Source organism: Suricata suricatta, chromosome 14 (assembly GCF_006229205.1).
Source record: "Suricata suricatta isolate VVHF042 chromosome 14, meerkat_22Aug2017_6uvM2_HiC, whole genome shotgun sequence".
NCBI classification, from domain to species: Eukaryota; Metazoa; Chordata; class Mammalia; order Carnivora; family Herpestidae; genus Suricata; species Suricata suricatta.
This window is the reverse complement of record NC_043713.1, coordinates 39,897,658-39,911,382: the sequence shown is the minus strand read 5'-3', so window position 1 is coordinate 39,911,382 and position 13,725 is coordinate 39,897,658. Positions and strand designations below refer to the sequence as shown.

The window sequence follows — 13,725 nt, the reverse complement described above, 5'->3', positions numbered from 1 at the left end:
TAGGTTGACACTCATATTCTACCTTCCTTCCCTAAAAGAAATTTGACCTGAGACCATTTCTCTTGTTTCATTTATTCATATCGACCAATTCTTATCATAAGCATTTTTACTCACTGAAACTACATATAGGCATTGCATTTCCTTCTCTCTAAACTCCATGAGAAACAGCACACAATTTCAAACCACCATTGAGTAACCTTCTTTGTCACACATCTGTAGTGAAATGACCGCATTTTGTAGAGCTTCTGACCCTCAGGGATATCCGCTCTTTCTGAGATCTGCTTTCTATCTTTTTGACCATAATCAACATGTTCTCAGCTGGGTCTCTTGTTCCACACTGCCATTTCAAGGCTTCCTACCACTCACAATATTAATACTATATACTTCCAGGTGAAGAGAGCACAACCCAAGAACACTTTCAATGTTGCCCTGTGAGAGTCACTGTTTTCATAAATGCCAGGGCTGCCTTCTCTCCCATTTGCATGTGTGGGCAGCCATTTCTTCAGTGTACTCCTCATGTTCTAATTGGCTCGCCATCCAGATTCTTGGCTCTGTGTTTGGGACTCGTCACTGACTTTTCACCCACCTCACCTGCAAAAGAGCTCTCTGTGTTTCCATTAGTATTTTAGGCAGTGATCTTCATGCATAAAACGATCAAGAATCTGGGTTAAGGAGATTTTAAATTTTGTTTTGCTACATTTAATAAGGGCAGAACCTTAAAAAGAGAAAAATACTTGAGGAGAGAAGATACTCAGAGAGAAAAGCGGCTTCCCCAGACTCTGGCTGTCTGCTTAAAGGGAACTGTGACTTATGCAGAGGACCTTATAATAGTAAGTAATGTAGTCTTGCTTGTTTGAATTAATAACTTAAAAAAAATCCTCACTTTTAACAATTTTTCTGTGTCTTTTACAACTTAAAAAATGACTGAATATTTTCTATCATCCACTGAAATGGAAAGTTTATGATTTTTGACTGTGACCTGCAGGTCTGACTATTAGTCTGAACCAGATAATCCTTTTTGAATATCAGCACCCAGACCACACTTGCCTGTTTAAGAGAGTAAACCGCTTCTAAGTAAAGCATAGGGAAAGCCCCTCTCAAGTGTATAACTCTCCATACGTCTGATCATTTTAAATGCCTGACACTGAAAACCTTCATTAAAGGAGTGAATCTACCAGCCCCACAGAGACCTGCCTTTTAGCTGGAAGAAGGGTGTGTCCCTAAGCTTTACCTGCGAGCAATGATGATCTTGTCAAGCATTTCAGTGAGACCAGCCCAAGTTTTTAGGGTGGGGATCTAGACTGGTTATACGTACCTTCAGTCCTTCTCCCAGAGAAGGCAGAAACACCTCAAAGCCTGCATGTAAGAACATCTACTGAGACATTATTTTAATCAGACACCAGCCAAGTGGGGGAAAGAAAAAGAACAGAGAAGAACAAACAAAGCTCCCTTGGTCTTGGATGTAAGAGAACCCGGCTGCAATGGACTGGCACTTTTTTAGAACGGCCGCAGTGCTGTTCATTTTTCTGGTAAGTGGATTCTGTTAAAAATCCTCATAATCATGCTCATTGTAAACAAGTGAGACCTTTTTTAGAAAGTGTTATTTAGTGTTATTTCTCACCTAAACCCATTAAAAGTTTATGTTAATGACAAGGTGATTTTATGAACTAGATTTTTAAATAGGGTTTCTCTCCTTAATTGAAGACTCGATCATATTAATGCACCAGTGTCGACTCATCCTATCACATCTCTGATACTGAAGTCAGTGCTAAGTCACACCGGGAAAATACTGAATTGGGGGAAGTCTTATCACTACTCAATAGCATTTTGTTGTTCAAATTTCTTTCTGCAGGTGGGCTCTTAGACTAATATCACAGGTGTGTCCTGATTTTTACCCTAAACATTTTTCCATTCTTTGGGTAACTTTGCTGGCAGGGTCAGTATAAAAATAGGATACATATAAATTAAAAAGCATAGTTCTTTGGGACTGGCCTCACAATCCAAACAGTCTCATTGCTTACATGTGTGGTTGAGATTCATATCAATGACATCTAAAGCCCACACTGCTAAACTATGATTTATTTACAACAAAATTTTTTTAATGTCAAAAATCACAACAGTTGGGGAGATTTATAAATGATAAAATAAATGAAGGAATAGCTATAATTAAGAAGTGAGTATAATTATTATGATACTGGTTCTTACTACTGGAAAGTCAGCAAGGACTGCAATAAAAAAGTTGTGTGTTCGGTGGTCAGACAAATGTAATGAGATGCTTTATCACTGTCTCTTTTACACGTTATTAATTTTCTCTTTTTTAAGATAGCCAAGATAACACTGAGCTGCTGCATCAAATTTCACTTATGGTGGGAATTTTGAAATCATAGTCTTTCTCACAGTAAGGTTAATGTAATCCAAAGAGGCAAGTGCCAGGCAAATCACCCTCCAATTTGGCAGGATATAGTTCTGTGGTTCATATTTGTTTCTACTTGCTTAAGTTTTGAACTGGATTGTTGGGTTTCTATAATAAGTCAGTCCTTTGATTCAAAACATGCTGGTTAGTCTGAATTCAGTTTACTAAGTAAGAGAGGTCATAGTGGTGGATTTGTTACAGATAAGCATCAATAAGCTGGTAGCTTTAGTTCCAAGCTGCTCTTCAAAGACTAGCCCTATTCCATTGACTTTTTAATGGATCTTTAGGATCAGTTAAGATTATAATTTGGGATGTGGTAGGGATTAATGAGCACTAGTATAGGAACATCTGTGTATTGCAAAGTTATCAAAATTTTTTAATTTTTTAAAATGTTTTTATTTATTTTTGAGAGCGAGAGAGAGTGAAAGAGAGAGCATGAGCAAGGGAAGGTCAGAGAGAGAAGGAGTCACAGGATCTGAAGACAGGCTCCAGGCTCTGAGCTAGCTGTCAGCACAGAGCCTGACAGTGGGGCTCAAACCCATGAACCGTGAGATCATGACCTGAGCCGAAGCCGGACCCTTAATCGACTGAATCACCTAGGCACCCCTATTTTTTAAAATTTTTTCAATGTTTATTCATTTTTGAGAGACAGAGCATGAGTGGGGGAGGGGCAGAGAGAGGGAGACACAGAATCCAAAGCAGGATCCAGGCTCTGAGCTGTCAGCACAGTGCCCGACACAGGGCTTGAACTCACAAACTGCGAGATCATGACCTGAGCCAAAGTGGAATGCTTAGCTGAGTGAGACACTCAGGAGCCCCTCAAATATTTTTATTTTTAATTTCATATAAATCTGATCCATTAAGGCCTATTACAATTTCAGATGGTTAATTTATTCAGATGCTTATGTGCTTTCATTTCATGCATAATATACCTTATTGTGTTATTTTTTATAATTATTTCTAATAAATTACATCCTATGAAATTCCTTTAAACCGTCATTTCTAACTAGTCATTCTTAAGTAAAATGTATCATTTCATCAAAATCATGTATCCTCATCGATCTTCCTTCTTTGTAGAGAAATTTCTGGATATTTGTACTCGATTTTCTGAATTTGGATAGTTTTGGTTTTTTTGTCTGTGGATTGTTCATTTGTTGCTATATTTTACTTTGGAACCAATCACAAGTTTCTCATTTGTCTTATGAAACATATCTCTCAAAGAATTCAGTCTATAATGAGTTAAAATATTTTTTCATGTTATTGTAAATTTTCTGGTAAAACAGTTTACTTTCTAAGGTTTGAAAAATCATAATTTAGGGGCACCTGGGTGGCTCGGTCGGTTAAGCATCCAACTTCGGCTCAGGTCATGATCTCATGGTTCATGGGTTTGAGCCCCCATCAGGCTCTGTGCTGACCTCTAGCTCAGAGCTTGGAACCTGTCTTCGGATTTTGTGTCTCCCTCTCTCTCTGACCCTCCCCTGCTCATGCTGTCTCTCTCTCTCTCTCAAAAATAAAAAAAATTAAAAAACATTTTTAAAAATTTTTTAAAAAGAAAAATCAAAATTTATTTTTACTGCAGATTTTACCAGATGGTCTGGATAAATACCCTTTGCAGTTATACAATCTACTTCTGGTTCAAAATACTTTTTTCCCTGAAAACTAACTACCGTGATAGCAAACTCTTCCACTTAGCTTTCAGCTAGCCTCACTATGAATGCATGCTTTCACCAGAAAAAAAAAAAAGGAAAAAAATTATGTGAAGTCTCTATTCTTCTCCGCTCAAAGTCAGAATAAGTGAAAACCTACATTACTTATGCAATTTTAAAAACCTTTAAGACATTTATTTTTTTATATTTTTTTAATGTTTATTTATTTTTGAGAGACAGAGCATTCCTGGGGGAGGGCAGAGAGACAGGGAGACACAGAATCTGATGCAGGCTCCAGCTCTGAACTGTTAGTACATGACACTCGAACCCACAAACTGCGAGATCATGACCTGAGCTGCAGTCAGATGCTTAACCACCTAAGCCACCCAGGCGCCCTGAACCCTATAAGACACTTGAACAGGCAATATATTTAATGCAAATAGTTTGCAAGCTGAGCAGCTATCTATTTACCTGTACGTTGCACAGTCAGCTTACTATACCTGAAAGTTTTAGACCTTGTTCAGATTAGTGGGTTAGATTAGGGAGAAGAAAGCTGAAGAGTCTACTCTTATAACAAGCAAGACTGCCATGCCACCATTCCATTATTTAGACAGGCATCCTAACAGGCAGTAGCTCATACTTGTCATCACACTGCACACCAGAGAAATGTGATTGACCCCTCATTTATTGTTCTTTCTTTTCTGTTTCCAGGAAGTTAGTGTATGGCAGGGGTGGGGATGGGGAAGGTATGGAATATATTCTAGGCTAGAGAACAATGTTACCGGTGCACCAAATTCAAGAGACCTCTGTGAATGGTTGTGACAGTAAGATGATATATGGCAGAGCCACTGTAGGAAAGCAAAATAGAATCAGTAGACTTCCTATAGTTCGAATGATTTCTGAAAAGTACTTGCAACTTTGCCAGATTCAATTTGTCAACACAAACCAATACAAATCTCAAGATGTCTTTTACTATAGAGGCAAAACTTCTGTAACTCACACTCAAAAAAGTAAGTCTAGCTTTATCGATTACCAAGAATAATCCAGTTTGTACAGTGTATCATACCAGTCTGGCGGCTGCTCTTTCCATGGTTACTATTTCCTTTCAAAAAAAAAAAACCTCTGACTACCTGATAACCCAGCACCATAATTTGAACTTAGCTGAAATCATTTAGGATATAAGCAGGAGTTCTTCAGACTATTTCTCAGAACTCAGGCCCAAACACACAGAAAGCAATCTCTACTTTATTACATAGTTCATCAACTTATTTGAACTGGACATCTTCAATTTCCGTGGTTGTGTTCACTGATGCCTAAAGAAAGAGAAGGATGAACGAACTAGTACAGACCAAACAAAAAACAAGCAGAAGAAAGGAGACTTTACGCTTTCTTGTGCACATAGTGAGCTACAGTGATATATATTATAGATAATTGCACATCAGTAAAATATTTTATAGAAAATGGAAATATTTCTGTTCACCTGTTTAGTAAGATTTACAAATTGCATTTAAGGAAAATCATTTCCATTTACACGGTGTTCTTGACTGTGGATTTAGGATTCTTTTCTTGAACCTTTGTGAAAACAGAGACTACAAATTTATCATCATTTAAGTGGCCTGAGTTGCCAAAGACAATAAACGTATTGCCAGGCCTGATTTAGGTAACAGAAAAACCTACAGCACCGAGAAATGCCATCTCAATAAATTTGAAGGTTTGGCCCCCAAAGGACAAGATTCGCCTATTTAATAAGGCTTATGAATATAAGAAAAAACCCACTTTTGTCTATACTCAGAGCTCTTAGTTTCTGATAGCTCTTTATCCACTCTACATTTTTCAAGGACATTGGTGCTGAGTTTTCCCATGTCTGAACAGGCATTGCCTAACGAAAAAGCAGAAAGTATGCTCATCACTGCAGTTATCTATTACGCTCCATCAGTGAGGGAACGCCTTTGCAGAGTGCTGGGACAGGCCACTCTTGTTGGTTTTGCTTGCTATGCAAATTCCTTTAATGGACTTGGGCAGGTCGAAGTAGTTTAAATGCAATTGGCTGCTGATTTATATTCTCAATTGGTCTACAAGAATAGGGTGCAGCCTTTTATACTTGCCTAATGAAAAACCACATCTCCACAAATTAGTGGCTACCTGTTACTCATAAAACTACTTGACTGTAAGTTATTTGAGGGCAGAGTCTGTGTCTGATTTACTTTTGTATCCTTCCTAGTGCCCTTGCACCATAATGCAAGATTGCCCAATAGATGCTCAATTACACAAAGCAAGGGCATCCGATGGCATTTGTGGGATAGTTGATGTTTCTCTTCTCCTACCCATTCCAAAAAAATCATCAAGAAATTAAACCTGGAAATAATCAAATTTCCTCAACACTTATTTTTATGGTGTTTTATTACATTTACTTTATATTTCACCTGAAGTTTGCCATTGTATTATTAGAGCTTGTGCTCTTTAAAAGTCTAACTCCAGCCTTGGATCCACAAAATACACATCTGATACAAATTTGTCAAATAAATAAATAAACCAATGTGCAAATAAGAGAAAATCAACCTATCAAGGTGCTATCAACCCCAAACTGATAGTAATACAAAGACACAAAAGGAGGTTTTTCAAAAGAAGCATATTATTATATTTTAGTTTTGTCTCAGGTTTATCCTTGGGATGTAATACACAGTTATCCAATATGTTAGCATTTCATTTGACTAACAAGTGGCTGTGGAAGACAACCTCCCAATTATTATATACCAGAAGTTTTCCTTGTAGAAATAATACTTTCAAGACCATTTTATTATTTGCAAAGAAATGTAAACCCCACTATCAAAAGCAGAAAACTAAAAATGTATCCATTTCTAAGCGAATCTCCATCACAAGCTTCCACAGCACATATTTCCAATTTATTTAGGAATCCGAACTACACTGGCAGAAAACAACTTATCTTTACGGACAAAGTCTAGATCAATCTGATGATGTCCTTCAACTTCCTTTCACAGTATGTTTTTAATCTCTGTCCTTTTCTTCCTTACAGTCTGTCTTCAAAGCCCTTTCTTTCTGCCTATTCTCTCCTGCTCTCTCCATTACATTTCCACCAACTACTTTCTTTTTGAACCTTTCTCTCAAAACAAAATCTATTATTGTCTTCACATTCAAAAATCTATTTCTTTCTCTCTCTCCCACAATATTTCCTTGGATGCCACATCTAACTCCACAATCCCATTTTTGTTTCCTTTTATAAACACATCGCAAGGAAAGTGGCCGCCTTTATGTCCTCTTCGCCTCCATCTTATTCCCTAATCCTTTCGGTCAGGAGGGACCTGTTCCATTCAGCTAAAAGGATTCTCCTGAAGGTCACAGGCCACCTCAGGATTCACTCTGCTCAAGTCTTCTATGCCATCTGACTGACACTTATTCACATCCGATCTCTCTTTCAGTTCTCTCTGCCTTTGACATCTGTGACATTGCATTATACTTTCTTCCCATTCATTTGGCCATTTCTCTTCCCTTTTTTCTGTTGCTTGTTTCTGTCACCGTTCCCTATTCTATCAATGTAGGAATTTCCCTAGTTTCACCCTTAGACACAGGCTGTTTCTTTGTTGTATTCCCTACTTTAAGGTCTTCCAATTCTCCCATGATTTAAACTGCCCTACCCAAGCAGATGTCCCTCAGGTCTGCACAGGAGTCTGCACTACTTACTGTTCATCGTGCTGACATGTACTTCAAATTCCTAAGCACCTTTACTCAGCCGATACTCTAGCATCTCAAAATCAATATATTCTAACCTGCTAAACTCTGCAACAGCATTGCTCCTCATCTCTTGGTTTGAAACAGCCATCATTTGAGCTTCTTTCTTCTCTTGACTCTCAGGCCTTGTCAAATTCAACCATGTGGAATCTCTCTCTCTTGATCTTTCTGGTCCATTACCACTGCCACCACTCCTATTCAGCTCTTCCTCATCTCTGGCCTGATTTGATGTGGAACACTCCACTCCTTGTGGCCTATAATTCTGCCTCTTGCCACCACCTGTGGTCAGAGTAATCTTTTAAACCCACAATTTTATCATGCCTTTTCCATGATCAAAAAAGTTTGATATTTTTCAACTGCACACAGGGATTTGGTGTTAAAACTGGAAAAGTAACTGTATATAATCTAGTCTACCCCTGTCATTTTACAAATGAGAAAACTAAGGCTTGGAAAATTTAGGAAGTACATTGAAAGCTTTCTGACTCTACCAAGTACTCTTTTTTATCTCATTATTTTGCCCTTGAACATCCAACAGGGACTTCATTACAGCATTTATTCTAGACTCTGAGCAAAAGGCAATAAGGCTATGTCAACACAACATATTTTTAAGCAGACTTGGCAGTTTTTTAATTACTGATTCAATTGAGAGCCTGACACTATGGTGAAACTTACTTGGTCTTCTGCCTAAATTGCCTTTCATGGGAAAAAGAATGACCCAGCTTCATAAAGTTGGAACGTTTGTTAGTCACCTGGCATAGTTCTCCAAAACAAACAGTAGGCTCTGACACTTCAGTGTGGTCAGGGAAATGCAAGACTGATAACACAGGCCTACACACCTCTGTAGCCTACACCTCTGTAGCTCTGAAGAAATGGCTTTCAAATAGACAAATAAGGGATCTCTACACCCCCATTCCACACTCACATATGAGAGAAAAGAGAAGACAGGGTGCTCATGAGTTCACAGGTAGCAAAAAGTAACATCATCTTAATTCTGCACCCCAGAGGGACTCTATAATAACTTTTCAGTTACTTGTGCCAATCATGTGGCCCATCTACTTTTGTCCCCCTAGGATCACTATTATTATTATACACAAATATTCCTAATCATAAGGCTAATATGAGATTAGAGTAAAAGCAGATGTTTTGATTTCTCAAAGTTGTAATGTCAAGTCTTTGTATTATATTTTATTTACTAATTTAGTTGGAATAGGCCATCTAACATTTTATTGTAAAACCCCTATCTCAAGCACAAATTTAGGCTGAATTGTGGATTATATTTAGCCACAAATTAATATCCAAAACTCTATTTCCTCATCTGTAAAATAGAGATAATTAAATTATAGTACTGACCACATGTATTTGTGAAGATTAAATGCATGGATTTCTCTAAACACGTTGTCTAACAATTAGTTACCACTCAGTGAATTGTAACAATGATAATAATAATCAACATTAAATATATGCCATGAATATATCAGTCCTATAAAAATGATCTCTTTCACTACTCTAAAAATCAAAACATCTGCTTTTACTCTAATCTCATATTAGCCTTATGATTAGGAATATTTTCCTGAATTATCACTTATAATAATTTATTAACAACATGAACTTAGAAAGCAAAATTTTTGTTTTTGAAATTATAAAAAGTAACTTACTATATTTTAAAGTTACTGTTATTAGTATTTTTAATGCAGCTATAATTTCTCTTATTAATGATACTGATGAAATCTAATTGTGATAATAATTTTCATACTTTGCAATTCTGAAGAAATTGAAATTTTCTTATTTAGGGAGAAATAAACATAAAGATTTACACCAACTTTAGTGACTCTAAGTACAAGTTAAAAATAAATTCAAACTAGCCTTCAAATACACTATCTAAGTTTTAGATAGGCATTTTACTGTCTTAAGTATACTGATATATTAAACTTAATATATAAGTTTCTGTCTTTTTAGAAATGCTTTTGGGTTTTAGAGAAAAGTAATTTAAGTTATCCTGATCTTTCACTACAAATCATATGTAATGATCAAGGCCAGAGCCGAAATGAGGCAGAGCTCTGCATGAGTAGCTTGCTTGTTGGACAGGAAAATTGCTTAATGCTGAAGAAGAGACTAATGGAAATTGCTTACCCATTAATTTGTCCCTACATGCCTACAATTTCTTCTTGCAATGGAAGGATGCATTTATATCACTTTTTTTTTAATTTTAGTGTTAGCATGAAACATCAAACAGGAACTCATTTACAGAGGAAATTTTTTGCTTTTATCGTAAGGCTATTTATTCTCATTTTTCAAAGCAAATTTACCAAAAACTTTCAAAAACACTACAAAATCTCCCATTTAGGATCAGAATGTGAAGGAGCAAATATTCTGAAACTTTTCAGATACCTTTAGTTTCATATCCTTCCTTCACTCCAAAACATTCTTTTTCTGTTCCCATCTATGACTAGTCAGATCCTGAAAGTATAGTCAAAAGTTTAAGTATCATAACTTACTGTTGAATATCACTGAATAGCAGCAGAGTACCTCTAGGTCTTCAGGCACAAGATTTACTAAGAAAGCCTAAATTTCCAACCCTCACTCCTCGTGGGTTCAGTGTCTAGCTCATTTGATAACGAGTATATGCGTCAGTGAAGAATGAAAAAGAGGTTAAAAAACAAAAGAAATTAAAAAGAAGAAAGTGTAACTGAAAAGTAAGAACAAAAAGAAAAAGTATCCACAGTATCATCACTAGACCTGAGAGATAAGCCAGATCCATCTGTTATCTGGACTAATAAAAATAATTCTAATGACTCACAACACTTGTTTAATTTTTTTATAAATGATTGGATAACATGAATTGTAAAGCACTTAATTAAAAATTAACTGTTGTGATTATATTGTTTTTTATAGGTGGTGGTGGAAGTTAACAGTGAATTTCGAATCCAGGTAATACACAGCAAATCTATGTTTCCAAATTAAAAATTAGGAAAACGGCAAAGAGTAACAATATATCTTCCAAAGAAAATTCACCCTTATAAGTAAAATGAATGTCATGCTAAAGTTAATAGACTATCAATTTTTTTCCCAATTAAACATCCTGACGTTATAATACCTGCTCCTCCAAAACCTTCAGTGGAAGGTGAATTATGAATAAAAGTTAAGAGATACTACCACTTTATCCTACCCATTCAAGGTAAGAGATTACAACGCTAAAAATGGCACCATCAAGTGGCATTCGATCAGAAGGCAAAAACGTGAATGGATCAAGTTCGCCGCAGCCTGCCGTGAAGGTGAAGACAATTCAAAGAGGAACCCAATTGCCAAAGTAAGTATCCACTCCAAGCACCAAATCGAAAATCTGAATGGATGGGGTGGTTAGAGTTCAAAAGAAACTGCCTTTGAAATATTTTATGAGTATAAATTATAATTCACTGAGAAGTTATAGTCACTCAGATTATGAAAGCTGAACCATTAAAAGGATAAATTAAGAAATTTAAGCACTTGGGTAAACAAACATTGACTCACCTCATTGGTAAAATAAATACACATATCCCAAATTCTAGGTAGAAAGATACAGTGATTAAAAATTTTTTAATATATTTTTTAATGTTTATTTATTTATTTATTTGTTTGAGAAAGAGACAGAGCTTGAGCAAAGGGAGGGGTAGAGGGGACGGGCGGGGAACAGAATTTGAAGTAGGTAGGCTCCAGGCTCTGAACTGTCAGCAAGAGCCCAATGCAGGACTTAAACCCACGAATTGCGGAGTCATAACCTGAGTCGAAGTCAGATGCTTAACCAACTGAGGCGCCCCAAGTGATTTAAACTTTTTTTTTTTAACATTTTGTATTTATTTTTGAGAGGAGAGAGAGACACAGCATGAGCAGGGGTAGGGCAGAGAGAGAGGGAGACACAGACTCTGAAGCAGGCTCCAGGCTTTGAGCTGTCAGCACAGAGCCCCACACAGGGCTCAAACCCATGAACTGTGAGATCATAACCTGAGCAAAAGTCAGCCACTTAACCGACGGAACCACCCTGGTGCCCTGAAAAATGTAGTGATTTAAATAATGATGTTAACACTCAGCATACTCAGAGGGACTACTGTAATGTGTATTCTTTCTGACTTGATCTATTAGAATTGAATACCTACTTTTGGCTTTTTTTAATAAGAATTCACAATGCATTCTCTTTCATACTCTCTTGTACATCTTCCTTTGTACAAACGCACGCACACACACACACACACACACAATCACAAATGCATCCCCACATAGAGATTCACAGACAAAAATATATATACATACATAGACACATTATACAAATATACACACATTCAGATAGAAATACAGACTCCCCAGTTAGATTTGCATCAAGTCTTTGATATTTTATATCAAAGAAAGAATCCCAGTTTCTATAAACCACTTATTTAGGACGATTGTCCTACTTTTCTGATATCACATCCTCCCCATTTTCAGAATTAAGAACTTCTACACAGCGTCAGGTAACTCTTGTTACCTACATAAATCTACTTTAACTTCTCTTCTGAAACTTTATATTTTAAAACATTTTTGAATCAGGAGACCAAAGCTATATAAAGACAACTTTGCTAAACTCCTTGAGAGGGCAAGGAGTCCCTCCTCTAGTGCCAGCACTGGCACAGAGCTTGAAAATAACACAGTCAATTGTAAGTGATGAATGAATGAATGAATGAATGAATGGTGACTGCATAATCCTGGATTTATTAAGGTGCTATTTTATTATTTTCTTATTTGGTAGAAATAGAATTGAATTTCCTATTACACTGCCAGTTATTACAGAAAATACTAGAGCTGTAGCTAGAAAAATGTCTATTTCCAGCACTTCCCTAAAGAAAACAGGTACTCATATTCAATAATTATTGAGAAAGATGGCCATTGTTTATTAAACATAACACTTTCTATTTGCTCTCTGTAATATTTTCACCTGTGCTCTCTCTGCAGATTCACTCAGACTGTGCTGCAAACCAGCAAGTTACATACCGCATCTCTGGAGTAGGAATTGATCAGCCACCTTATGGAATCTTCATTATTAATCAAAAAACTGGTGAAATTAATATAACATCCATAGTTGATCGAGAGGTCACCCCTTTCTTCATTGTAAGTGGGCTCCATGTCAATATATATGTGCAGGCTTAAACTATATTGGGAATACCTTAAACTCAGATCATTTGATTTGATTTCAGGAATTCCAATATGAGACATTTTTGATTGTCTCAATTCATGAGCATCTCATGACCCAACAGAACCCAAGTAAGATTAGGAGAAATGCCTTTATGAATGCCTTAGCAATTTCTGTCTGTCTCTAGTAGCAAGCTAGAATATTTGTTTGGAAGGGCAGGTACCTAACTGTTACTTCCTTTTTATAAAATTTTTTAATGTTTTTATCTATTTTTGAGAGACAGCAAGACTGAATGTGAGCAGGGGAGGGGCAGAGAATGAGAGAGACACAGAATCCGAAGCAGACCCCAGTGAGATCATGACCTGAGCCCAAGTCAGACAGTTAACTGACTGGGCCACCCAGGTGCCCCATTACTTCTTATTCTTTAATTCAGCTGAGAGGATTGTCTCTCTTTAACTCCGATGCTGAGAGATGATTTTTGAGTTACTAAGGGAGACTTTTCTGAATAAACATACTTTATTATAAATTCACATTGCTCAAGCTGACTTGAGCTCAGAATGTGCTTTGGAAATACTCTGCTCCATCCTTAACTGAATCACACTTCCATTCCTGAGAGTGGCTGGGACAAAAGTCCAAACCCTCAACCTCAATCCCACTTTAAGCAGCTGACCTGATGACCAACTTCGCTATGAAGTCTGAGGCCTTCCGTCACACACTCCCACAATTAATTTTCTCTCCCCCAGTTCAGAAATGTTCTGCATCAAATCCAAAATTAGGATTAA

The 13,725-nt window shown here is 36.8% G+C and overlaps 1 protein-coding gene across 1 annotated transcript in view; it reads left to right on the top strand.

Annotated features, from left to right (window-relative positions):
• Window positions 1–1,481: 1,481 nt before the first annotated feature.
• The window catches only part of DSG1 (desmoglein 1), a 32,788-nt gene continuing 20,544 nt past the window's right edge, over window positions 1,482–13,725 (top strand). The window contains exons 1-4 of the mRNA XM_029922341.1: window positions 1,482–1,529; window positions 10,699–10,734; window positions 10,982–11,113; window positions 12,766–12,921. Coding sequence (XP_029778201.1) covers window positions 1,482–1,529; window positions 10,699–10,734; window positions 10,982–11,113; window positions 12,766–12,921 — 372 coding nt within the window. The remainder of the gene's footprint in view (window positions 1,530–10,698; window positions 10,735–10,981; window positions 11,114–12,765; window positions 12,922–13,725) is intronic.